A 27,633-nucleotide genomic window follows, 5' to 3' on the forward strand; every position below is an offset into this window, starting at 1 on the left:
TTTTCTTCTTTCTCTTTCCTCTTTTTTTTTACCTTTTTCGTCTCTCCTCCAATCCGCTATCTTCATTATCTTGGTTCTTTTTCTCATTTATCTTCCTCTCTATCTCGTCCGATCCTCTCCCTTCTTTCTCTTTCCTTCAATCATCTCTTACTTTCTTTCCCCCTCTCTCATCTTTCTCCCTCTCTTGCGACCCCCTCTTTTTAGATCTCTTTGTCTAGTTTAAGTCGTAAGATTTAAAAATTTTAAATCTCAAACCAATCACCTTTTTGAGTCTTAAAGAAAATTGTTTTCAAGAAATGTTTTGAGAAATGATAAAATTTTCAAATAGGATACCAAACAGGCCCTTACTTTTTAGTAATGATCTCGGAGCTTAGTACCTTATTTTGATTTCCTTTCTAGGCTTTGGATTTGATTACGAGTACTCTAATATTTTAAAGCGTGTCAATTTGCCTCATTCCGTTAAATCTGTCAAGTTTTTGTTCAAATTGTGGATTACTTCTGTCCATTCAAGCGTGAAAACCAGAAGAAAATGTGATAATTTTGGGGCATTGCTGAACTTTTCCTCAACCCCAAGCAAACTTTGATTGAACCAAAAAACACAAGTAAACGACCATTGACGAGAAAAATCGAAACCAAACGGTGTCGTTTGCCGGATGTGAGTATGGAATGCGCGGTAAAAAATCAAAATACAGTTGTAAAAATATAACGGATACAACCGTACGTATATTATACATCATGCTGTCAGAAATTATTTTAAATATTTTTATTTAAAATTAAGTACAAACAGTACTTGATAAAAACTAACTGCATGATATACGATACGAACATATTTCACATATTTCATAATCCTCACCAAAAGGATCCGAAGAGGATGTTGGCTTGGAAACAACCAATCACGTGCTATTAAATGATACACCATCCTTGTTGACGACCCACCTCAGCAGCACACCCACCGACCGAAGTACACTGAGACTGAGTGTAAACACTCAGATTCTGAGAGAGAGAGAGAGAGAGAGAGAGCTGAACCGAGCTAGCTGGAACTTAATGGCGGCGATAGGGAAGACGATTCTGGACTCGGGGTGGATCGGCACCAGGGACAGGGAAGTCACCGTCACTGGTACCCAGCTCACCACCACCCACCCTCCCTCCCCCGCCCTTCCTTGGATGGAGGCCGTCGTTCCCGGAACGTAATATCTCTCTCTCTCTCTCAAATTTCAGCAAATGTGGTCTAATTTGATTAAAGTTTCGAGCTTTAATCTTTTGGGGTTCTCTTCTGGGTTTAAGTTGGTTAATTAACTTCAATTCCTCAAGTTCTTAAATGGGTTTAATAACTTTACTTGCTGCTGCTAATTAATCTGAATCCGCAGTGTTCTGGCAACCTTGGTGAAGGGGAAAGATGTACCCGATCCTTTCTACGCATTGCAAAACGACTACATTATAGACATTTCTGACTCCGGGAGGCAGTACTATACATTTTGGCTCTTTACAACTTTTCGGTGTAATCTGGTACGCTGATACGTTCGAATGATAACTGCAGTTTCTGAAACATTTGTTGGATTACGATCTCCATACTAATCTTTGTTTTTCAGTCAAGCACACAGTTTGTGGATCTGAATTTCCGCGCAATCAATTACTATGCCGAGGTGTATCTAAATGGGCACAGAAAAGACCTGCCAAGAGGGATGTTTCAAAGGCATTCTCTTGACGTCACTGATATAGTGCTTCCCAATGCTCAGAATTTGCTTGCTATTCGTGTTTATCCCCCGGATAATCCAGGGACTATTCCTCCTGAGGGAGGGCAGGGTGGCGATCACGAGGTACAGATCGATATCCAAGAACCCTATTTTAATACATTCTATTTCTTCTAGATATCTGATCAAAGTTTTATCATTGTACTAATTACTGATGCAAGAGCGAGCGATGATGAATCTGCAGAAGCTGATTATCTAATGTAGGCAATGTGCGTTATTATAATCCAATTCTTATTTCAGATAGGGAAAGATGTAGCTGCACAATATGTGGAGGGTTGGGATTGGATGTGTCCTATAAGGTGACGATGTTTTACTGTTTTGTGATCATGAATTGTTTTTCATCATCTTTTTAATATGGGATGCGAGAAAACGTTTAAGCATGTTTCTTTTTTCGGTTGAAGATTTTTCCACCTGTTTAAAGCTAAATGATACAAGAAGTATCCTATATTGTTTACTCAGAAAAACCAATGCATCCTCTGGTGTACCTTTTCCTAATCCTATAGATATTATCATTGCAAAATAATTTTTAGTTGTAACCCACTTATATAACGTTGCAGGGATAGAAACACGGGCATATGGGACGAGGTGTCAATTTCTGTAACAGGGGTGAGTTTTATTCATAATGATTCACTTCCTACCATAGAATTTTTAATGAGATTAACTGTCCTTTGTGATGATATGTCAAAATCCATTTCGTAGGGAAGGATAACAGTTTTATCTTTATGGTTTGATCATATGCGAAGTTGTTGGTCTCATTGTACTTCTTTGGCTTTGTGATCTACAGTTTACCGAGCATCTAAAATTCCTGAAATTTCCAAACAGAATCAGATTACAATCTCTCTATAAGTGATGCATTCATGATGAGATCAATAGTGATTTCTTATAATTTCATAATCATATTATTCTGCACAGACAATGTATTTGGTCATGCAATTTCGTCTTCAGATACCAATTTTCAGTTACAGTTATTTGTATAAGACTATAAGTTCTTTTTTTTCTTTCTTGTTATCTTTTTTGTGCAGCCAGTAAAAATAATTGATCCGCACTTGGTTTCATCGTTTTTTGACAACTACAAGAGGTTGTATTTGCATGCTACAACTGAGTTGGAAAATAGAAGTGCCTCGGTTGTTGAGTGTTCTTTGAATATCCAAGTAACAACAGAACTTGAAGGAAACGTTTGCTTAGTAGAGCATCTTCAGACTCAACATTTGTCAATCCCTGCTGGATCACGGGTGAAATATACATTTCCTGAGGTCCGTGAAAGAATATATGATGCATTTTCATTATCTTAGTAGAACACAACACTTTTCTAGTATCACTTTGGTGTTTATCTTTCATTCAATTTGGTCTATCTATTTAGATTTAGCTTTCAAGACCTGTATTCTAATTTCTAAATAGTATAATTTAACAGCTCTTCTTCTACAAGCCGAATTTATGGTGGCCAAATGGTATGGGAAAGCAATCCTTGTACAATGTTGACATTACTGTTGATGTGAAGGGATACGGAGAATCTGATTTGTGGAACCAATTATTTGGATTCCGCAAAATTGAGAGCCACATTGATACTGCCACTGGTGGGAGGTATTCGATTTATTGTATCATTATTTCTGTAATGTTGGTTACATGTAGTGCTTGAACATGTCAACTCTTTTTCTGGTGTTTATGTTCTGTTACCTGTATAATCTGCTCTTCAGGTTGTTCAAGGTCAATGGTCAGCCTATTTTTATTCGTGGTGGTAATTGGACAGTGTCAGATGGCCTCCTTCGACTTTCAAAAGAGCGCTACAGAACAGCCATCAAGTTTCATGCTGATATGAATTTGAACATGCTACGCTGTTGGGGCGGTGGAGTGGCTGAGAGGCCAGAATTTTATCATTACTGTGATATTTATGGTCTGCTGGTAAGCATACCTCTCTATCTATGTTTTCGCTTCAGCTTTGCATATTTCGGTAGGTTTTATCGAGGAACACGGGCTAAGTAGCGCGTGAACCATATGGATGCTGTTTTAAATTTGTAGGTCTGGCAAGAGTTTTGGATTACTGGAGATGTCAACGGACGAGGTAAACCAGTATCAAATCTAAATGGTCCACTGGACCATGATCTTTTCTTGCTATGTGCGAGAGATACTATCAGGCTTCTAAGGAACCATCCAAGTCTTGTCCTTTGGGTGGGTGGAAATGAACAAATTCCACCAGACGATATCAACACAGCTTTGAAACACGACCTCAGGCTCCATCCATATTTCGAAAACTCTTCAAATGAGAGTGGCAAGATTGTTGAAAACTTGTCCCTGACTTCAGAGGATCCAAGCCAATATCTTGATGGTACACGCATTTACATTCAAGGGTCCTTGTGGGATGGATTTGCAAATGGAAAGGGAGGCTTCACCGCTGGCCCTTATGAAATCCAAAATCCCGAAGACTTCTTTAAAGATGGGTTTTACCAATATGGGTTCAATCCTGCAGTTGGTTCTGTAGGCACACCAGTTGCAGCTACCATCAGAGCGGCAATGCCTCCAGAAGCATGGCATATTCCGTTGTTTAAGAAGGTTTCAAATGGTTATGAAGAAGTTCCAAACGGCATGTGGGTACATTTTAAGTACAAGCCTTATTCAAATCCAGGCAAGGTTCATGATCAGATTTTGCTTTATGGGTCGCCGAAAGATCTTGATGATTTTTGCTTAAAGGTAAACTAATCTTTTGGTTATTCAGGGTGCACTTTGGACTGATTTTCTGTTGTGACGATTTGGCTTACTTTAAATCATCTCAGGCTCAACTAGCTAACTACATCCAGTATAAAGCTCTATTGGAGGGGTGGACTTCCCGAATGTGGACTAAATACACTGGTGTTTTGATTTGGAAAACACAAAATCCGTGGCCAGGTCTTAGAGGTCAACTTTACGATCACTTTTTGGACCAAACTGCAGGTTTCTATGGCTGTCGCTGTGCTGCTGAGCCAATACATGTCCAGCTTAACTTAGCTACATATTTTATAGAGGTAAGTTGTAGAGTTACACAGTTCAAATGTTATCTCCTTCACGATGTTGAAATCGTTAATATTTTCATGTTGAATGTGAATCTTAGTAGAACTAATGTTCATTGATCCATTTCTGTAACTGGGTGCAATGAACAAACTCTTGAGAAGACTAATTAATGACTTGCAAATACCTGATTTCTTCACAACATACCCAACTTCGGGGACAATTTCCATTTAAGCGAAAGAAAAAGAATGAAAAGTCCTCACAGAAGGAACACCTATCAGTGGAACATAATCTCTTTTACACCGTGCTATTCACAGAGTTTACCATATACATGTTTTAATATCTGCTGATGACTTTCTCTTCTTCCCTTGAACAGGTTGTCAACACTACATCAGAGGAGCTATCCGACATCGCTATAGAAGCCTTGGTGTGGGATCTAGAAGGAACATGCCCATACTACAAAGTTCACGAAAAGGTGTCAATGCCACCGAAAAGAACAGTACCGATTGCTGAGATGAAATATCCAAAATCTAAAAACCCAAGGCCGGTTTACTTTCTTCTTCTCAAGCTGTATCACAAGTCAGATTATCGCATTATTTCCAGGAACTTTTACTGGTTGCATCTGTCTGGTGGGGATTACAAACTGTTAGAACCATATAGGAAGAAGACAGTACCACTCAAGGTTACATCTCAGGTTTTCATCAAAGGAACCACCTACGAAATGCATATGCACGTGAAGAACACATCTAAGAAACCAGAGCCAAAAAGTTTGACCTTTCAAAACAATTTCACTACTAATCAAGGTGATGGCAATTTCGATGTAGCGTTGGTGAAAGCTACACATGATGGAGCAGACAGAAAACTTGAAGTTGGCTGGTTTCATAAAATATCCAGACATTTCACAAAGGAGACTGATGGTTTGAGGGTTGCTGAAATCAACGGCGCCAACATAGGCGTTGCTTTCTTCCTTCATTTTTCTGTACATGGAGTGAAGAAGGACCGTAAGGAAGGAGAAGACACAAGAATCCTTCCGGTTCATTACTCGGACAACTATTTTTCACTGGTGCCAGGTGAGGCTATGTCGATAAAGATCTCCTTCGAGGTCCCTCCCGGTGTCATCCCTCGAGTTACTCTCGACGGATGGAATTACCATGGTGTCCATACAGTCCATTCATTTGGTTAAAGATTGCTTTCCTTTGTCAATCAGTCTTTGCTGTTTGTAATAGTTCGCACCAAAGTTCTTGCTCCCCTAGCAGAAGACCAACAAGGTGTCATGCTCCAACTTCCACATGTTACATTATTTGTCTTGTTTATCCTTTCTTTGTTTCTACAAAGATTTTACGTCAACCTCCTCGAATGATGGTTGGAATAAAATCAAAGATATAAGTTGAGAATATTTTTTTCTTCAGCAACAAGGAGCTTGTAATTCACGTGATTAAGAGTACTTAGTTTAATGGTGTTTCTTGTAATTCACGTGATTAAGAGTACTTAGTTTAATGGTGTTTCTTTCTCAATATTAGAGGAGGTACCAAGATTGAATCGCCTTGAAATAGAAAAAAAAGAAGCATGAGATTCAACTTCAAAGAGCTTATAATTCACATGATAGCATTTATTCAGATCGTCAAATTCTTAATCTAGCAACATTTCTCTTCTCAATATTAGAAGAATACTACATTCAAATTACCTATTCTCATTAATAAAGAAAAATACTATGCCTGAAATTCAACTGCAAGGAGCGTATCACTTAACTAAATACAGTTTAATTTAGTATTATTTATCTTCTCAATATCACTCGTATAAAATTCTTAACCCGAAGTATTGAGTTTGAGGAAGAGATCCGAGAATCTCTTCCACCAAGATCACCGGATTAAGTGATCTAGACTTTTGAAATTTCATCTAACGGGCCACCTATTTTGATTCGTTAAAAACTATAATAATTTTTGACCATTTGATGAAATTTCGAAAGTCTGGAGTATCTCTTTCCTTGATATCGAACCCGTTCTCGCGTATAAAAATCCTGAGTGCCAGCATCCGGAAACCTCAACTGTCAGTACTTGGTCTCTGTGTCCCATTTTTCATGGATGAAATCCTGGTGGGTCTTTCAGCTACAGAACCTCAGCTCCCACCACTTCCCCTCCTGCGCTTCCTCTCTAATCTCCGCCTTCAAAACCAAGCTCCACCGGAACCCGGATTCACAAACAACGGCAACATTGGTCCTCAACAATGTCGACATAAGCCTGCTCCTCTCTCTTTGTGGAAAAGATCGCAACTTTCAGCTGGGTTCTTCCCTCCACGCCTCTCTCATCAAGAACCCTGAATTCTTTCACCCTGAGAATCACGATGATCACCGCAATGCCCTTGTTGTTTGGAATTCTTTGCTATCAATGTACTTAAAATGTGGTAAATTACGGAATGCAGTCCAACTGTTTGATGATATGCGCGTGAGAGATACGGTCTCTTGGAATACGATGATATCTGGGTTTTTGAGGAATGGGGAGCTGGATTATGGTTTTGGCTACTTCAAGCAAATGTGTGGATTGGGTTGTTATCGATTTGATAAAGCGACTTTGACTTCAATCTTAGCAGCTTTTGATGGGCCGGAGTTTTGTCACTTGAATAAGATGATGCATGGTTTGGTGGTTTTGAACGGATTTGAGCGGGAAACTGCTGTGGGGAATGCTTTGATCACATCGTATTGTAAATGTGGGTGTTTTCTGTCCGGAAGACGGGTGTTTGATGAGATGTTTGAGAGGAATGTGATTACATGGACTGCGATGATTTCGGGCCTTGCACAGAATGAATACTATGTTGAAAGTTTGGAGTTGTTTTTGGAGATGCGTGGTGGAGTGGTGGATCCAAATTCTATGACTTATTTGGGATTACTCATGGCATGTTCTGGTTTGCAGGCAATAAGTGTAGGGCGGCAAATTCATGGACTTGCATGGAAATTGGGAATTCAATCCGAGTTGTGCATTGAGAGTGCACTAATGGACATGTATTCAAAATGTGGTAGTGTGGAAGATGCGTGGAAAATTTTTGAATCCACGGAAGAACTTGATGAGATTTCTATGACTGTTATCCTGGTGGGATTTGCACAAAATGGGTTTGAGGATGAAGCAATCCATATTTTTGTGAAAATGATAAAGGCAGGAATTGACATTGACCCAAACATGGTTTCAGCAGTTCTTGGCGTATTTGGTGTTGATACTTCTTTAGGTCTAGGGAAGCAGCTCCACTCTTTAATTGTCAAGAAGAATTTTGGTTCAAACTCTTTTGTCGGCAATGGGCTTATAAATATGTACTCCAAGTGTGGAGAGTTGGAGGATTCAGTCAAAGTGTTCAGTCGGATGCCTCAAAGGAACTCAATTTCTTGGAATTCCATGATTGCAGCTTTTGCCCGTCATGGAGATGGCTCAAAAGCATTACAGTTGTATGAAAAGATGAATATGGAAGGTGTACAACCAACAGATGTTACATTTCTGTCTCTGCTTCATGCTTGTAGCCATGTTGGTTTCGTTGAAAGGGGCATGGAGTTCCTGAAATCCATGAATGAAGATCATGGGATGAGTCCGAGGCCAGAACACTATGCTTGTGTTGTCGACATGTTAGGTCGGGCAGGACATCTCACTGAGGCCAAAAGTTTTATTGAAAAGCTGCCAGAGAATCCTGGTGTACTTGTTTGGCAAGCATTGCTTGGTGCTTGTTGCATTCACGGCGATTCAGAGATTGGCAAATATGCTGCGGACCAGTTGTTATTGGCAGCACCTGAGACACCAGCACCATATGTTTTGCTTGCCAATATATATTCTTCTGAAGGAAGGTGGAAAGAGAGAGCAAGGACTATTAAGGGGATGAAGGAGATGGGGGTGACAAAAGAAACGGGTATTAGTTGGATCGAGATTGAAAAGAAAGTTCAGAGCTTTGTTGTTGGGGATAGGATGCATCCACAAGCAGAGCCCATTTATAGGGTTTTAGGCGAACTGTTTAGACTGATGACAGATGAAGGGTATGTACCAGATGAAAGGTTTATACTGTACTATTTGGATCAAGATGAAAAGATATGAGAGCCGATTCTTTGTTACATTCTTAACGAAATGAAGACATATAAGAATGATTTAGGTTTGTCATTCCTTTATTATACGAATTTTCTATGTTTAATCTATCCTTATAAAGTCAAACTTTTGAATTTTTTCACGCTGGGTTTTTTATTTCTCATCCAGAATATTTTCTCTCAGCGGCTGGATAAAATTAAAAGAACCTTGTCGAAATGTGGGATTGCAGACCTATCATAATATTTCGTAGACAACGAAAGAGAAACCTATTTGCATAAGGTATAATGAATTATTATCTTTTACATTTACATTGAGCAGTTAAGATCTGTTATTTTGGGTGTCAAGATATTTGCTTCTTTATGGACAACTGGAGATTTGAGTTTGCCAAGTCAGTATCAAATGCAAAAGCCACCATGAATTAGTAATCTTCATTTATGGAATTGACAACTTGATTGTTTTAGTACCTGGGGCCGCATGATTAAATCCTAATCTAGTAGTTAATTGAATGAGGGGTTGATACCTGCAGCAATTAGTAACTAAACTGCATTACATGAGATTGCACTGATTGATATTTGATTAAGTGGAGAAATGCCTTCAGAGCTGGGTGCCAAACTCCAGAACTTGCAGAAGTTGTACCTGATCAATAACATGCTTTCTGGTAGGATTCCAGTGACCCTCTCCAATCTCTCTCAGCTGACAGTATGAACAAATTAGAGGGGGAAGTTCCTGCAGAGTTGGGAATGCTACAGAACCTTGAGATTCTCTACTGCCATATCAATGCCTTAGGTGGTGGCGGCAGATCTGGTAATTCTTCCCTTGGTTTCTTAACAGCTCTCACAAACTGCATTTTGCTTCATGTTTGTTGGAGAAGAAATGTACCATCTTCTGTCGGCGGTCTTTCAAAGACCTCTTTTACGTCAATCTTCTGGATAACGACATTACTGGAAGTATACCAGATAGTGTTGGAGACTTAAGCAGATTAGTAAGTTTATGTATGTCAATCAACTAGTTGGAAGGAAAAATTCCAGCATCTATGGGGAAGCTTGGGAATTTGCAGAGGTTATACTTCTACAAAAACAGAATTCTTGGATCAATTCCAGATGACATGGGGAAGATGTCTAGCCTTTGTGTACTGGATCTTGGAAAAAAAATTGATTGGCGGGTCTTTTCCACCTTCACTTGGTAATCTCTTACAGCTGAGATATCTTAACCTGTCTGAAAACCACCTATCCGGTAAATTTCCCGTCAACCTTACTGTTCTCTGATGGTGCTTCTTAATTTATCTGTCAACAGCTTGCAAGGTTCTATTCCTGTACTGCTTGGCCTTCTTTCAAGATTAGACTTCTCAATTAACCTTCCAAACAGTCATTTCGAAGGTCAACTACCAGCAAGCATTGGAAAGTTGGTGTCCCTGCAAGCAATCGACTTCTCGAAGAATAAGTTGGACTCATAAGATATTCTTGGAGAAGTCAATTGTTGGACTCGTAGGATATTCTTGGAACACTCTCTTATCCTTGATTTTATTGGCAACAGGAACCTGGGAGAGCATCTCTATCCTGGTGGACTAGAGGAAGGAGCTTGTAAATTAACTTTGAACGAAAAAATTTCAATAGCTACAGGTATTGCCAATCGCTTTGAGTATCTATAAGAAGGCTGTCCAGTCCAAGTGATACATTGTGATCTAAAACTGGAAAACGTGCTTCTCAGCACTGATATGGTGGCTCATGTAGCAGATATTGGGAATGGAAAGCTCATTTCAACTGACCAACCGAAAGAACATGTCAACAACGGGCTCTCTACACGGATCAATTGGTTATATCCCACCAGGTATGCATATCACATTGATTTTTTATACTCTTCGATTGAGAGAAATTGCTTCTGATTGAGTTAACCATCTTTATAAATTGCTTGTGAAACAGAATATGGACAGGGAATTGAGGTATCTGCTAAAAGGCATGTGCATTGCTTTGGTGTGATTCTGCTTGAGATGATGACAAAAGACCAACAAGCAATTTGTTTTTTGGGTGAGGTTGATTTAAGGAAGTGAGTGAGTTCTGCATTTCCAGGCCGGATTTTGGATGTTGTTGACACCACACTGAAGCTGGAGGCATACTCACGAGGCACGCCTGGTGCTTTAGCAGAGCTCAAACTATGCAGCATTCAAAGGCTTGATATAGGGATGATGTGCACAGAGGAGAGTCCACACAACGACCCTCGATGTCCTCGGTTGTGTCAATGTTGAAAACAAATGTCTGGAAATAAGAGGAATTTGAAGCTCCAACTTCAAGTGCGGCTGGAAGATGATATATAGTAGAACTTCAATTTTTACAAGTTGTTCTTTCTTTCCACCTTTTGCTTGTGTGTGAAGTTGGGCGGCATATGAGAGTCCTTTTATAGTGTATGTAATTCTCTTAATGGAAACATCTTGATCAAAAGAATGCATATGTAAACTAGTTTCTCAATGTGATCAGTAAATGTGGTACAAATAACATTGTTGTATTATATATGAAAAAAGCGTATGACTGGTTTAGCTGTCTATGTCTAGTATTATAATGGCCATGTCTAGTCTAGAATTATTTTTTCACAAAAAAACTTGTTACTCAAATGGTTAAGAGTGTTATCCTGGCCATTGAGGTCAGTGTTCTAAACCCCCTTCCCACAATGTCACTACACTAAAAGGTACATGCATGACTATTACTAATATTAATAATCTATTTCTCTTATAATTATACCAACATGCCGGAAAATTTGAGTTTAATTCTTATAAATGAAAATCAAATTCATAATACAGCATGATTCTTATATATGGAATCAAACCCATGCAAATCACCGTGAAAGGCCTACATATCAATTAATTAGCAGAACATCTCCAACGGGCTCCCTAAATGTGCTTCTAGCCAAAATATAGGGAGAAGTTGGAATTTTATAGGGAGATTTTTTATTTATTTTTTTATTTTTTGGGGAAGAGAATTTTACAAGGAGCTCCAAAAATAATTTTTAGTAAAAATTCGACTTAAATTAGAGAGTACGATTGGATACGCTGTTAATTAACTTTAATATATTCAAGGATGGGCCCATCCAACTGAAACGCAGCGTTTGGCCCTTCTACTAACATTAAATAATGGAGTAGCAGTGCTTTATTGAAGTGAAGAGAGCGAAAATGGAAGGTTTATCAGTGTGCGGTTGGAAGATACCGCCGGTTCTACCATTTCAAAAAGCCGTTAAAACTCGTAACCGCCAGAAATTCACAGTGAAGAACTGCAGAGAGGATGCTCCTCCTCTCTCCGCCACTTCCACCGCTTGCACTATCCTCGGTGTCCAGCCTTCCTGCTCCGCCGCCGAGCTCAAAGCCGCCTTCCGCGCCAAAGTATTTGTCCCATCAGATTCTTCTCTTCCTGTTTCTTCAATTAAAACATAATTTTAATTTAAAAATTATTATTGTGATAAAATAGGTGAAGCAGTTTCATCCAGATGTAAATAGGGACGGGAAAGATGCTGATATGATGATTCGCCGTGTAATTCAGGCCTATGAGGTAATTCTTTTATCTTAAAAAATGCCACTTTTATTTATAATTTCTGTTTCCGTAATATTTTTCAAACTGTTTCTAGCCAAAACGGTGTCTGACATTGATATAACTTCTTATGTTAGTCCTGTCAATGAAAATCGATAGAAGTGGTTTTTGAGTTTATTTACTGTGAATCATTTCATCATTTCGTGAAAAATCTGTTAATATCACATAAGGACCGAAATTACAGAACTTTCGAGGATATTGACAAATTTTTCACGAAATGGTCAATATGATTACACTGGACAAACTCATGGACCACTTGCATCGGTTTTCATTATAAGAGACCAAAATGAAGAATTATGTTATTCGCATGGATCATTTTAGATAAAAACCTTTTTCAAATAAAAAAGATTTTTTTTTTTTTTTTTTTTTTTTTGCTAGCAATGAAAATTGGTGATCATTGCGGTTAATAAAATATGTGCAGATGTTATCGAGTTACAGCCGATCGGAGATAATCGAAAGGTAAACTTTGTGTTTAGTTTTTGTGATTTGCTTATGCATATGTGTCAGACTGTAATTTGCACGTACGAAGGATGATTGAGTTGTTATAGCTCGCTAAGCTCACTATTTCTGCTTGGCTTTGTAGGGAATGTGTAGATCCCTTTGATAATCCAGAATGTGAAGCGTTTGATGTTTTTGTTAACGAGGTTCTTTGTGTGGGAAAAGGTACTAAATTAAGCTGTACTTGTTCTTACAAATGACATTATAACAAAACTCATCTTGTTAAGAGACGAATTCAAGATCTCCCGCTTACTAGACGGATGCTCTAACGAACTTAGCTACGAGAGAACATGAGTCGAACTTTTTCTGTTTTTAAAACAATCTGCAGGTTGTCCATATTCTTGTGTACAAAGAGCCCCTCATGCCTTCACTTATGCTGCAACTGGGACTGCAAGAGCTACATCTCATGGTTCGTTTCCTTCGTTTTGTTTCGTCTTTGTTGGTACATTTTCGGATTAAAACCCGGTTTTGATTAATGTTTGTAGGATTTGGGGATGATTACCAAGTTCAGCTTGCAGTTGGTCAGTGCCCGAGAAGTTGCATTCATTATGTTACTCCATCACAGAGAATTATTTTGGAGGAGTTACTTGACAGGTGGTTAATTTACTATTTACCTTGTCATACTTTATCTTTATCAGGGCTCGTTGGGATGTGCTACTAAAGCCTTTTTACTCATTAGCGCTTTTACGAGGAAGCAGTTTGTTGTCCTTCGTTAACTTTTCCTTTGTGTGGTTGATCTTGATTTTGCAGTATCATCAACACACCGTATGATAGTTCGCCAGAGGCAGATTTGCTCTACTCGCTTACAGTCAAAGCCATGTTTGAGAACAACCGGTATCAGAAACCGAAGAAGCAGCCAAAAGCTTCGACACAGCATGTTGATTGGTTTTGATTTGTGGAATCAATGCCACTGTATAGGAGGAAGAAACTGAGAGCAGAAATGTCGATTAGGGTTGCCTGTAAATTACATCGTTAAAGCTACTGTACTCGAGAATATCTATGCCAGAACTCGGTTTCAGTAATACGAAAATGTGAAGTTTTCTGTCTTTCATTTGTTTCGACGGAAAATATCAGATGTAAAGCAAACACTACTTCAGTTTGTGCAGCGAAATATAATACAATCGCGTTACAGTGAAGGAGATAGATCGTTGCAGACTATAATTCTATCTTGAAATGACCCTCATAAATCGATTTAGCGAAGAGAACATCCCTGCAGCTTGATCAAACAAAGATTGGCCCTTCTCTGAGCTCTCGTCTACATTTCCGAATATCATCTGCAAAAGATGAAATCGCATTCGTTTACCTTGTTAATACATTGTGTGTTCATTTGTTCAAGTCAAGGAGTTAGCATCAACTACCAACCTCAAGTTCTTCAGCATCGGGGCGCTGAATGAGCTCTTTCGCGAGCAGGTATCTGTTCGGTCTATCCTTGTCATCGTAGAACACCTTCCATAGCCTGGTAAATGAGCAGGGGAACAAGACCTTAGCTGCAGAAACCGTAGACCAAAGGGGCCAATCTAAATATTAAGAATTTGATGCAATATTCACATCTCTTACCCTGGATAACACCTAAATACAGCACCAGATTCCATTGGCCTCATTGAGTAGACCGTCGTAAAAGTTCTGCAGACCACAAATACAGAAGGTAGCAGGACACAACAAGGCGGTTAACTGTCTAACAACTGATCGTCGATAACCCAAAATAAGTAAAGATGCCAAATATATTCATCCAACCAACAGTTTTAGGGGGTCTCTTAAAAATTAATACCTGAGAAAGTACTGCCTTAACTGTCGAACATTGAATCCAACTCCTACATCCTCGCTGATGAGACGGGGGTTCCACATGATGAGAGGCCTTGGCTGCCAATTCACAAGAAAATGAGGAAAACTGCTTTGAGATGTACTTTGAAAAAAACCAAATGACCCGAAAAATAACATGTCTCTACACCGCATGGAGTCTATATCAGGTAAATTTAACTTCAGAAATAAGAAGAATCACTAGCTTACCGGGTCATCTGAGAGAGTAGCTGCAAGTTTCTCGACGTATCCCAACATCTGGTAATCAGGAACAACCATAACCACAATCTCATCTTCACTCGTTATAGGCTTTCGGTCACTTAAGCTGAATGCAAGGCGACAGAAGATTGTATAATGAGGCGCGAAATCTAACATACGAGCACAGCTCAAAAAGAAATTCGAATAGATTCAAATGATGGGTGCAACCTACTAAACTACAATACTAAACCATATTAATTATGCTCATGTCTCAGATTTGGGACTCAACTGGAAGAACACAATAAACTGATGGCAGGCAACCATGGCTAGTAAATACATGGCACCATTAAGTCCCATATTCAACTGAAGAGAACCGCTCATATTATAAATCACCTGGCGAATCCAAAAGCAGCATCTTTCCAACGGTATTTTAGAAGCGCTGCCGCACCAGCATCAGGAAACACAGCTTTAACTCTCTGGCAATCAAATTAGCACTTCTCAGCTGAAATTATCTATAGGTTGAAGCCAATGGCAGTTAGCAACAGAAACATTTTCAACTAACCTGACCGCCGGTTTCTTCGATCAGCGTATCTAAGAAAACCCTGGACAATTCCCAGAGCTCAGCTTGTGCACCTTCTTCGTCTAGAAATTGCAGCTGAGGGATCAAAAGCTCAACCTGTGAAAACATAACGAATTTACAAATCAAACTTGGCAGACTGGCAACTAAAACGGGTAATGTGCTCGCCATTTTTCACCAGCCAGCACAAAATTAAGCACATATTCTACAACATAATCAAAGTTTTATACCTCAGATTAGCTAGATAGTTCGTTACGCTGTTTGACTAATACATGTTATTTTCTAATAAAGCTTTGTTTAATGCTCAAAACTGCATTACAAGAAGATTAAACCTTTATCGACAAGATTATATTTTTTTTGTTAGAGCACGTACTATGGCTCTCATTCCTCCTGAAGACACAAAATCTGCACTTGCTACACCTGATTGACGCACTGCACCCTCCAAGTCAGAAGGCAAGCAGCTGAAACGCACCAAGACAATCACATCAATCCAAATTAATCAACTTATGGATCGAAAATTAACGGCTTAACGATTTGTTAATTAAGATATTAGAGAGATGGACAAACGCCACAACAACTAATCAGTCCAACAACTTTACCCAATTAACAATTGAATGATTCATTTGTTAAGACTAATTCCCATATCACAAACTCGAGATATGTGCTCTCCTTATGAATTCAAGTTTGAATTCTCCTTCAACTGTAAATTAGTTTAAAGTAAAATATCGCTCGTATAAAAAGATGAAAAACAATTCACCTGTCATCATCTTCCTGCTCACCATCTTCTTCCTCAAGAGCTTCTAGAGATGGTGGTGGTGTGGCATCTTGAAGAATTTCCTGGGGAGTTCCACCTTGGAACTTATCAAACTTGGCAGATATTCTTGAAGAGGAAGAAGATTTGGTGAGGGAAAGTGCACCGCAGCCATTGAAGATAGAGTGAGAAGAAGATAAGGGCAAATGTGTGGTGGTGGTTGAGTTGGATACTGAAGAAGAAGAAGAGAGGGAGCTGAAGTGAAACAAGCAGTTTGGGGATGTGGAGGAAGCCATCATCAACTCAGCCACTTACACCAATTACTTTGTACAAAAGTTGCAGAGATTTATATTTTTATCAGATATATATTTTTTATTTATTTTGTGATTGACTTGAGGAAGATCTATATAGGAATTAGGAAGAAGACCAATCAAAGGCCAACTATACCTTTTTACTATATGTTTTAGAATAATTACAAAATGCACCATTGAAGTTTTGGTAATAGTTTTCTATAAGACGTATTTGTGTATTTACTTTTCGAATTTTTATAGAGCTGTCAATTCCTTCTGAATTATAATTTTAGTCGATTACCTTCTATATTTTTATAGCTAGCCAATTTTTGTATAAACTTTGATTTTATCAGATTATTTCCTTGAATTTTTATAAATAGTTAATTTCTTCTTTGGCGTTAGATAACGTGAAAAAAATTGAAATGTGTTATTTATCTAGGGATGTGCTATCCACACACCCGATTTTACTTCTCACACACCCCTTGATAATTTCTGTCCGTTGATCTTCTTCAATTCATCCGATCCAACCGCCAAAAATTAAAAAAGTGTGTGAGAAATAAAATAAGATGTGTGGATATCACACTCCTTTGTCTATTGAAAGTTGAACGATTTTGCAGCAATTAGTTATAGTGGTAAACAACGTGAATGTTGCATCCTATTATATATTATAGACGACGTGAAACTAAGCGTCGTTTGCCTTCGCAGTGACTGGGCCTATTGGGCCATTACGAAGTGGTCCAGCGAGAAAATTTTGATAGCCGTTGGAAAGAAAGAGCTCCCACCATTTAAACCAACGGCTAAGATCCCTTCAATTCAAACTTCAACGCAATCAAAACCCTACGCTCACAAATCCCTCCGGCCCTGAAAACAAAACTCAAAACTCTCTCTCTCTCTCTCTCTCTCTCTCTTTCCTTCTCTCTCTCTCTCTCTCTCTAGCTCTCTGAGATCTTTGTCTAACATTCACAACCCTCTCTCTCTCTCTCCCACTCACTCCAGAACTCGGATTCTTGCTCCGATTCGAATCCATGGAAGGTACTCTCTCTCTTCAATTATTTCTTGTTTTTTTATTATTTAATTTCTTGGTAAATCGATGAGCGAACGCTGTATTAATCGCGAATTTTCCTGATTTAATTCAGATCAAACGGTGGAAATGTTCCACGAAAACTGCACCGACGTCTTTCCAGATCACTACTCCAAGCCTTCCGCAACCTCCGAAGCAGGTTTATGATTTGTTTTTTTTTTTATATTTCATTTCCCCCTTTTTTTAATTTTTGAATTACAAGAAAAGTTTGAATTTGAGGTTCGGATTCGACGATTACTGCTTCTTATAGTTTTAATTTTATTTTCCAGTCCAAGAAAATGTAGAATTTGGAGATATTCTGATTTGATTGCATCCCTCTTTTTCTTCAGTTAAAACCCTAGAGACGATAGCAAGCCGGGTGGACAGTGATGTGATCGACAAAGGTGGGTAATTTCTGCAATTCTTGCCCTTTTAATTTTGTAATTTAAATTAGGAATTGTTGCCACTGAACTGTTACATTTTGAAATTCAATCAAGGAGGTTAATTTTAACAAAATGGAAATGTGAATTTTTGAGTGGTGGTTGAAGTCAGGCACTAATTATAACATTATTCAGAATGTACTCCAGATATTGCTACCAAACCCGTCGACGGAGATTCTGATTTGATTGGTGAGAGTAGCGCGTCGAACGGAACAGAAGGTTCTCCATGTCAAAGGTTCCTTCCAGTTTTGCAGAAGATCACTGATTTGACAACCAAAATTCAGGTAATTCTTTAATATAACATTTGTACTTTCTTTTTGTTTTAAATCTTTGAAAAAATTTGCTAAAAGTTTTCGGTTTTGCTCTTATTTTTTAGGATTTGAAGAAAGAGCATACAGTCTTGTCTGATCAAGTCAAGCTCACAACGAATTCCTTTCCGGACCCTTCTGTTCTAAACACCATTCAGCTACTAAGTGAGCCTTTTGTTTTGATCACTCACGATTATTTTCTGACTTTTTTTCTATCTTGGATTGTAATTGGTTGTTTCTGGATCTCTAGGTATGGAACATGAACTTTTAAAGAAGAAGTACCTAGATGAGTCGTCCGAGCGAAAGAGACTTTACAATGAAGTGATTGAGCTTAAAGGCAACATCCGAGTTTTCTGCAGATGTAGACCTTTGAATCAAACTGAAATTTCAAGCGGATCTGGTTCCGTTGTTGAATTCGAATCCTCCCTAGATAACGAGCTGCAGGTCCTTTGTTCTGATTCCTCTAAAAAGCAGTTCAAGTTTGACCATGTCTTCAGACCTGAGGACAACCAAGGTAGTTGAGAACTCTACCAATTTTGTAATTGCACTGTCTAATACTCCACAGTTGATATTGTTACGATGGATAACCTTTAGATAGATTTTGTATCTTTGATGCTGAGCTTTTCAAATGTGCAGAGGCTGTCTTTGCTCAAACGAAGCCTATTGTGACTTCGGTGTTGGATGGGTATAATGTCTGCATTTTTGCCTATGGACAAACTGGAACTGGCAAGACCTTTACGATGGAGGGTACTTCTGAAAACAGAGGTGTTAACTACAGGACTCTGGAGGAGTTGTTTCGGATTTCAAAAGACAGAGGTGGCTTTATGAGATATGAGTTATGTGTTAGTATGCTGGAGGTTTATAATGAGAAGATTAGGGACCTCTTGGTCGATAACACTAATCAACCCACAAGGAAGTGAGTTTTCTTCTGCTTAGATGTTAATTGAGTAGGCTTTGCTACCGTAACCTTGCCATTTAAAAATTGTTTATTCAAATCAAGTATCATCATACGCATCATTTGGGATCTTAAGATTTTGAAGAATCGAATTGGCCTCTGATTGACAATTGAAATGCTTACTTAGCAATTAACATAGACAATTGCAGAAATAGATTATAGTTGACCCTCACCACCCTCAGCGCTTCCACGAGTTTAATTGCATTTTAAGTCTGTTAACTGTCTAACCTTTTTATGTTACATCCTTTGGCAATCTTAAGAATCTCGGTTGGAGGATATAATGTTGATCCCTAATGGATGTACTTATTTGTTTTCTGTTCAAAGGTTGGAAATAAAGCAATGTGCAGACGGAACCTTAGATGTTCCAGGACTTGTTGAAGAGCGTGTTTATGGCTTTGAAGAGATGTGGGAACTGCTAAAGTCTGGAAGCCAAGCAAGGTCTGTTGGATCTACCAGTGCTAACGAGCAGAGCAGCCGCTCTCACTGGTAACTTTCATGCTCAAAATCTCCTAAATATCTTCGTTTTCAGATTCTCGTTTTTTTCTCTGCTAGATTAAATGAAAAGGCACTAGTACACTGAATGTTTCAAAGCAGAGTGAATATAAAGAAATATGAGGCAACCAATTTTTCTTTGTATGGTTGTATCCACTATTCAGTGAAAGTTTGTTTTCTACAGCTTGTTACGTGTGACAGTGAAGGGGGAGACCTTGATAAATGGGCAAAAGACAAGGAGTCAACTGTGGCTCGTAGACTTGGCTGGCAGTGAACGTGTGGGGAGGATTGATGTTGAAGGTGAAAGACTGAAGGAATCTCAGTTTATAAATAAATCACTCTCGGCCCTTGGCGATGTTATCTCATCCCTTGCATCCAAGACAGCCCACATTCCTTACAGGCAACTCTCTCTCTCTCTCTCTCTCTCACAGACACACACACACAAACACATTTGGCTACCATATCTAAACTTCTCTTTTTTGAAAAAAACCAGGAATTCGAAGCTTACTCATATGCTGCAGAGTTCTCTAGGTGAGCCTTTATAGTAATAATTCATTTCATGGGAGTGGCTCCTATAAGTCGGTTATATATGCATGATTTTAATTGAAATTTGATTTGCAGGGGGAGATTGCAAAACCTTGATGTTTGTCCAAATCAGCCCAAGTGCCTCAGATCTTGGAGAGACACTGTGTTCATTGAACTTTGCCAGCCGGGTGCGGGGAATAGAGAGTGGACCTGCTCGCAAACAGGCAGACCTCACTGAGCTGTTCAAGTACAAACAAATGGTATGTGTTATAAATTAAAGCATACTTTTGTTCTAGTTTATCTTGATTTTCACATTACGAAAATTTTAATTCAAATTTAACAGGCTGAAAAGGCTAAACATGACGAGAAAGAAACAAAGAAACTACAGGATTGCATACAGTCTCTGCAGTTGAGGCTTGCTTCAAGGGAACACATTTGCAGAAATCTACAAGAAAAGGTAATCTATCTTCAAGGCGACTTGAATTTCCTATTGAGTTTTTTTTATCTGTTTGTTCATTGTTAAATAACTGAATATTTTTTTCTTAGAATCGGGACCTTGAGAACCAGTTGGCTGAGGAAAGGAAGACCAGACTGAAACAGGAGACTAGAGCTTTCGCAGCGGTTTCTCATCAGTCTTCAGCATCATCATTCCGGAAACAAGGAGCTCAGAAGACTGCTGCAGAGAAGAAACCGCCATTGGCTCCTCCAAGATCAAGGCTACCTTTGCGAAGAATTTCCAACTTCATGCCCCCATCATCTGCTTTACCGCCCAAAAAAACCATCTCTAGAACTCCCATCCCATCTTCAGTTGACGGAAAAGAAAACATCTCCACAACAGCACTAGCAGGAAGAAACCAGAAAAACCAAATTTTACCGAGAAGAATCTCCATTGCTGTCAGACCTCCACCCGCAACAACACAACAGGTTCTCCAGCCTAAGAGACGAGTCTCTATTGCTACATATCGCCCTGACCCGAACTCTCACATGACAACACCCCTCCACACCTCTGCCTCTCTATTTAACAGTGGCAGACTGTCGTTCGCAAGGGATCCACGAAAGTCACGGTATTCGAGGCTGTTCTCTCCGATGCCTGAATTGAAGTCGGAAGCAGAGACAACGCCAACCACAATGAGGAGAAGCAGCAAGTTCATGGGTAGTCCCCCGACACTGGCTGGTTCAGTCAGGGCAGCTAGGCATCCGGCAGCAGTTGCATTACAACGGAAACCAGTAATTTGGAGTCCACTCAAGCTGAGAGGCATGAAAAACAGAAGGCCATCACTGTTACTGCCTCTCCGAGGTTCGAATGACATGCGGTGAAACAATTCGTCGTTGTCTATATTTTCAACTACCTTTAAACAGTAAATCCCTTTTTTCTTTTTTACCGTAAAACTATTGTGATAGTACTGAAAATGTATGCTTCTTGCCTACTAATCATTCATATTTCTCCTACCCATAATCCCTTTGTATTTTCTTGCCTTCATTGTTAAACCACTTTGTAGCACTTTCTTGTTGAATGAAAAAAAAAGTTAGATTTCATAAATTAGAAGAGGTAGTTGTCGATTTGTCCCCGGATTTGTATGGAGCTATCAATTTTCCTCTGAACTTTAATTTTAGTAGATTACCTCCTGAACCTTTATAAATAGCCAATTTTCCCCCTGGCGTTATATTTTAGAACTTTTCATCCAAATTTTCATCCATCTAATTTTCCATCATTTTTGGCCTCATACAGTTGTCTTGTATTATCCATGTAATCAAGATGGATAGAAAATTAGGTAAAAAAATTTAAAATCTAGCGCAAGGGGGAATTTGGCTATTTATAAAAGTTTAGAGAGATAATCCGCTAAAATTAAAGTTCAATAGGAAAATTGACTAATTGTAAAAATTCTAGAGGGGGGAGAGGGAGAGGGAGAGGGAGGGAAGGGGAGGGGGGGGGAAGGAGGGGTAATTGGCTAAAATTAAAAGTTGAGGGGGAAACCACTCCGTACAAGTTCTAGGGAGGGGGAGGGGGGTGGGAATCAGAAATCACAAATATCCATCAAGGATAAATCCTAGACCATAATTGCACTCGGTGTTGCACTAATTCTTCCGTTAGCATAAATTTTCTTCGAGAAATTCGAGAAAGGAGAAATGACATTTTCTTAATGAAAGTGGAAAACGAAATTACAATTCTGAGACTCCTAATGCAATGTGGTTCAAATTATTGAAAAACATGTAGAATGTTCCTTTTGATTTTGATTCTTGTTCAAAACTTGTGGGTATACACAAAGTAATCTCCTAACTTTATTTTTGTAATAAATACCTTTTTAAAATATTCAGTTAACATAAAATTGCGTACAGTCTGCATATTATATAATTGGACCGATTTTAAATAATTCATGTTGAACTGATCTAGTCCGTTGTACATTCATATGTATATTTTGTAAACACTCATATGAGTTCCATTCCTTTTATTTAATTAGTAATGCAGCCACAATCAACTCAACTATACCTTAATGCTCACTCCCTCTGTAGTCCTTTTGGTATTGGGTATCTAATGCAGGGTTTTATAATTGGCCACCATTATTAAGTATCCAAATAAGATTGGTATCTAAAATAATTATTAACATGTCTATGTCATAACCTTATAGCATGGAAATGGCCCTACTTATTTTTCCTTTGTATTTTGTTTGATTCATTTGCTTGCACCTCAAGTTTCTAACTGCCGTTAACTTCAAACGGAGTACTAGAGAAGAGTGGGAGAGATGTTACGTGTTATATATAGATTGATATTGAATTATTGATACACACCAAACGTCAAACTAAAATAAATGTGTTTATCGTCTTCAAGACACATACAAAAGAGTAGTGATGGTATGAAATGCACTCTCCGTGAAGGTGCCATTTCAGCTGAAAAAGCTTCGCTAAGTATGATCGAGCTGGGATTCTAATATTCCCCACATTTTTTGCAATCAAAATTGACATACGTGTGCATTGTTTGCTAATTTGGGATGAATTATTAGTGCATTTAATAAATATTTAACTGAATCTTGTAACTGTAGACAACAAGAGTAAGTTTTTCCAGTTTTGTATTGGCTTGAACAAGTGACTTTCTTAGTGGAGTGATGCTATGAAATGATGGTTGGTATGGTCGGAAGCAAAATAAGGCTAAGTTAACTTTAATTAGTGGGATGTTATGTAAAGAGTGATTTATAGTGACATAGACTAACAGACATGTCAATCACATTCTCAGTGGGAACGAATGGACATGGATCCTCTCCGGATCCAGTTGTTCTAATCCATATAGTCAAATCATTTGAGTTATTGAAATTTTATTCACCGGCTACGATCAAGGGTCCACTTTAAAAGTTAGAAACTAGGTGGATTAGGACAACTAGATCCGGAGATGATCCATGTCCGGAACGAATCACATGCATGGGAGTTTCTGGTTTTAATAATATATAGCTTAAAGGTACCCTAGTATGTACTTTAGGTAAATACATGCACTTTATGCAGATGGATCCTTATTATTATTTTTTAAAATAGGAATTAGTTGTGGGATCCATTTCACGTCGAATTTTAACGATCTGAACAATTTATTTTGTAAGACTCGATTCATAGATCATTCTTGCAAAAATTTAATTCAATCTGAAATCATTTGACTAATTCATGTTGAGCTAACCTAGCATGTTGTACTTTCATATGTATATTTTGTATACACTTTTATACACTCATATGGTCCTAATTAATTAAAAATCTCCAATAATGCAATCAAAGTTGAAAAAATAGATAAAAACAAATAAAATACTTGGCACCCTTGAAATCCTTGAACACTTTTATACACTCATATGGTCCTAAATCATTTTCGTGAAGGAATTTATTATGAGAGTGTGTACAAGTGGAATTAAATATAGTATATGATGGGCAATGTATCAACACCATTCAACGAAAAGGAAAGGGATTTCGGATCCCTTCCATCTAATTCTTCTTATCAAATAATTCAGATTCTTGAAATTTGATTTAACAATTAAAACACGGACTCACTCTGAAATTAATTCAAATTTCAAAAGTTCGGATTGTTTAATGAGGAGGATTGTGTGGAATGGATCTAGAGACGATCCCTTTCCCAAAGAAAAGAAGAAAATCTCCAAATTTGAAGGAATAAGAGAGAAAGGAGGGCCCATACGGGTCATGTTTCCACCAGGAAAATCAAAGGGAATGTTTGGTTTTTCAAGTCAGAAATAATAAAAAACCAGTTGAATCTCTTAAAACCATCACCATCAAACTTGTGCTTGCTCTTATTTTCTAATTTTTTTTTTATGAAAAAAGAAGAAAAAGATATCCAAGATTAAATCATTGCGTTATGATTTGTTGAAAGTGAAATATGATAACGTAAACATCTTAATGTGTTGTCGAACAAAACACGAAACTAAACCTCATGATCCAAGACTTACACAGGCGCTTGCGTCTTGGACCAAGTACACATCAATCATGGGTGGAAAAACGAATTAATCGTACATGGTGTCCGTGGGTGTTCATGCCAACAGGATCCTTTCCGAATTCTTTTGGTAAGGATATTGAGGATATGTTAATCATGTTTGTTCATCGTATGTCGTGAGGTCAGTTTTTATCAAATATTGTTTGTGTTTAATTTTAAATAAAAATATTTAAAATAATTTTTTTACTGCACGATGTACGATGAACGGACAAAATTGACGGATCTCCGAGATCCTCACAAAAAGGATTCGGCGAGGAACCGGGTTGGAGTGCAGCTGTACACTATAAAAGTAAGAAAGCGTACTGACCGTTGGATCTAAATACGCAATCAAAGGTTCCCATTAAAAATTGAAAATAAATGAAAGGTGGCCGTTTGCGTGCGTTTGGTTGGATAAATTCGACCGTTGGACACCAAAACAGAGACTTAAACAAAGGATCCGTTACCAAAAGTGTTACTGCTTCCATCTCGGTTTGACTTCTGCACTGAGGAAGACAAACTGCGAAAGCCAAAAGGGAAGCCAAAGAGAAAGGAGCAGAGAGGGTGTGTGTGTGTGTGTGAGAGAGAGAGAGAGAGAGAGATCTTGGAGACCCACTTCCCACTAAGTGTTTTTCTCTCGTGTCTTAAGTAAAAAATGGTTGCAAAAACCCCACCAAAGCAGAGGAAAATGGTAGCCCCTCTCAATCCTCTTCTCCTCAGAGAAACAGTGAAGAAGGTGAGCTACTTCAATTTTTTTCTTGGGGTTCAAAAACTCCAGAGTTGAAAGTTCAGTTCTTTGTAACTCTGGCATCGATCTTTGGAGGAATTTGAATATCTCATGGATTTTCATGTGGTTTGGAGCAATGGGTTTCTGTAATTTTGTGGGTTCGTGAAGGTGGATAGATGAATTAAAAAATTTCATAGAAAGAAGAAAAAAAACCAAGAATTTGAAAGTTTTGTTTTCTGCCTTTCCTTCGTTTCCTCAGCGCAGAGCATCTGTGTTTTGAGGAATTTGAATCTATCTGATGGGATTTCTTGTGTTTTGGACTAATGGGTTTGTGTTGTTATGTGGATTTGTGAAGGTGGATAGATGTATGGCTCGGTTGCAGGAGCTGCAGTACACAGTTTCGGGCGGTGCGAAGGTGATCTCAGGAGTAAGTCTCAGCCCTCGGAGTACTAGAGGTTATCTCAGGACTAGCCTCCGATGCAAACAAGAAACTGCAAGGTAATTGAGAATCTGATTTGAATTTGATTTGTACAAACCAGGAACAAAAAATCCCAGCTTTTGCTTGAATTTGAAGTTTTTGATTAGTTTTGGTCAGTTTTGATATTGGAACTCAAAAGGGTCTTTTGATGTATGCAGGATTAAAGGCTCAGCCCCTAGAAAATCTCCTGTTGGCAAGTTTCCAGCAAAGGCAGGAGGTATCTCTCTCTCTCTCTCTCTCTCTCTCTCTCTCTCTCTCTCTCTCTCTCTCTCTCCCTCCCTAAAATCATAGATATATGGCCAAATGGGTTTTCTGACATGAAGTTTATTCTTCACTTTTCTCAAAGAACAAAATTGAGTTTAGGTTCAAAATCTGAACCTTTTGTTTTTGAAAATACGACATTCTAAACTGCTTTAATCCACGGGAGGGGTATTCTAGCTCTTCGGTACAAATATGTTTGCCACACTGTGATGTCCAACTAATCTAACCCACGTCTACGAATTTTCCTTCTTTCCTTTCTAACCTGTTCTTTGGAAACCAAAGCAAGATTTTTTTGAATTGGGTAGTAACTTCATTGCTATTGAATTCAGGGGAGTGGCAGAGAATGTCCTTGCCGGCAATGCTGGTCGGTGAAACCGTCGGAGAAATTCTACAAGCAAGCCAATTTGCAAGAGAAATAATAGCAGCAGTTGGCAACAAAACAAAGAAAACCACTTCAGAAGACCCCAAAACCCCAATGACACAACAAAGGAAACAAAGGCAGAGCCCTGAAAACACAGAGCTCAGGGCCAGGAGAAAGAAGGAGAAGCACAACAAGCCTCCGTCCACTCGATCAGAATCCGGTTCCCCGGTACTGCAACGGGCTCGTTCCCGGATCAATTTCAAGGTCTCACCTCCACACAAGAGAGAAATGGAGAAAGAAAACAACAGATACGTGGCAAACAGAGTATCTCCGAAAAATAGGCCATGGGCTAAAAAAAGTGTCTTGTTTCCCAACCCTTTGTTTTCGGCTTCAAATTCTTCTCAGCAGCAGAAGTTCTGCAGAACAAGATCACCGGTCATTGGCAGAAACGATTGTAACAATGATAGGCCAAGGATTCAGACTCCGCACAAGTTCTTGATCAAGTCCCCGCCTTCTGCTTCGAAGTTTCCTTCACCTTCCAAGTTTCAGATCAAGATCAAGAGCCCTCCATTGGTTTCTTCTCTGTCTCCAACGAAAGCCAAGAAGTCACCGAAGATGTCAACTGCTTCAAAACTTCGCAGGTCATTTTCGCCGTCAAGATTGGCAACTAGGTTGGTGTCACCATTGAAGAGCAGAAAGAGTGTGCAGAAGAGTAGTGATGGAGCACTATTAATGCATGGTTTGAAACAGCGTCCGACTCCCTCAGTGCCATTGGGACTTTCAGCTCGGAGAATTTGAAACATATTTATGCATATATTGGTGGTTTTGTTTGATTCTTTTGGTGTTTCAGATATTTTCTCAATGTCCATAGTCTCGAAATTTCATTGATCATTTTTCGTTTATAAGTGTGAATTTGTCATCCATTTTTTCATGTACAAGATTTGACTTTCGAGTGATATTCAATAAGTTTGATTTTTTATGCATATATTGGTGGTTTTGTTTGATTCTTTTGGTGTTTCAGATATTTTTTCAATGTCCATAGTCTCGAAATTTCATTGATCATTTTTCGTTTATAAGTGTGAATTTGTCATCCATTTTTTCATGTACAAGA

General features: G+C 38.6%; 4 protein-coding genes, 1 long non-coding RNA gene and 1 pseudogene across 6 annotated transcripts; 5 read left to right on the forward strand and 1 right to left on the reverse strand.

Moving 5' to 3' along the window:
• Positions 1–826: 826 nt before the first annotated feature.
• Positions 827–6,314, forward strand: LOC103451325 (mannosylglycoprotein endo-beta-mannosidase-like). The gene is made up of 11 exons (XM_017336419.3): positions 827–1,187; positions 1,368–1,506; positions 1,590–1,817; positions 1,992–2,050; positions 2,309–2,357; positions 2,774–3,004; positions 3,163–3,332; positions 3,446–3,650; positions 3,768–4,436; positions 4,520–4,747; positions 5,107–6,314. The coding sequence occupies exons 1-11, from the start codon at positions 1,045–1,047 to the stop codon at positions 5,911–5,913; spliced, it is 2,928 nt and encodes a 975-aa protein (XP_017191908.2). The 5' UTR covers positions 827–1,044; the 3' UTR covers positions 5,914–6,314.
• Positions 6,315–6,696: 382 nt separating this feature from the next.
• Positions 6,697–13,898, forward strand: LOC103430473 (pentatricopeptide repeat-containing protein At3g05340-like; annotated as a pseudogene).
• On the forward strand, positions 9,381–11,318 carry LOC139190133 (uncharacterized). Its single transcript, XR_011574143.1, has 5 exons — positions 9,381–9,964; positions 10,076–10,158; positions 10,316–10,401; positions 10,516–10,609; positions 10,702–11,318. It is a non-coding gene; the product is annotated as an uncharacterized lncRNA (long non-coding RNA).
• LOC103430474 (uncharacterized) lies at positions 13,872–16,646 on the reverse strand. Its single transcript, XM_008368620.4, has 9 exons — positions 16,182–16,646; positions 15,798–15,885; positions 15,410–15,523; positions 15,241–15,323; positions 14,860–14,974; positions 14,621–14,712; positions 14,410–14,475; positions 14,215–14,308; positions 13,872–14,126 (listed from the first exon to the last, which is right to left on the reverse strand). The coding sequence occupies exons 1-9, from the start codon at positions 16,472–16,474 to the stop codon at positions 14,016–14,018; spliced, it is 1,056 nt and encodes a 351-aa protein (XP_008366842.1). The 5' UTR covers positions 16,475–16,646; the 3' UTR covers positions 13,872–14,015.
• A 676-nt stretch (positions 16,647–17,322) lies between these two features.
• LOC103430472 (kinesin-like protein KIN-14S) lies at positions 17,323–21,791 on the forward strand. Of its 2 annotated transcripts, none has more exons than XM_008368618.4 (13): positions 17,323–17,497; positions 17,602–17,685; positions 17,876–17,929; positions 18,101–18,249; positions 18,342–18,438; positions 18,524–18,787; positions 18,910–19,189; positions 19,553–19,714; positions 19,905–20,120; positions 20,214–20,251; positions 20,342–20,505; positions 20,589–20,702; positions 20,792–21,791. In XM_008368618.4, exons 1-13 carry the CDS (start codon positions 17,491–17,493, stop codon positions 21,560–21,562), a joined length of 2,400 nt encoding a protein of 799 aa, XP_008366840.2. In that variant the 5' UTR covers positions 17,323–17,490; the 3' UTR covers positions 21,563–21,791. The 2 variants fall into 2 exon arrangements, with proteins under 2 accessions (XP_008366840.2, XP_028945850.1); XM_029090017.2 differs by having other exon boundaries at positions 17,326–17,497; positions 18,113–18,249.
• Positions 21,792–25,068: 3,277 nt separating this feature from the next.
• On the forward strand, positions 25,069–27,501 carry LOC103450945 (microtubule-binding protein TANGLED). The gene is made up of 4 exons (XM_008390352.4): positions 25,069–25,431; positions 25,778–25,920; positions 26,059–26,117; positions 26,491–27,501. The coding sequence occupies exons 1-4, from the start codon at positions 25,351–25,353 to the stop codon at positions 27,318–27,320; spliced, it is 1,113 nt and encodes a 370-aa protein (XP_008388574.2). The 5' UTR covers positions 25,069–25,350; the 3' UTR covers positions 27,321–27,501.
• Positions 27,502–27,633: the final 132 nt, after the last annotated feature.

The sequence above is a fragment of the Malus domestica genome, chromosome 12, assembly GCF_042453785.1.
Source record: "Malus domestica chromosome 12, GDT2T_hap1".
NCBI lineage: Eukaryota > Viridiplantae > Streptophyta > Magnoliopsida > Rosales > Rosaceae > Malus > Malus domestica.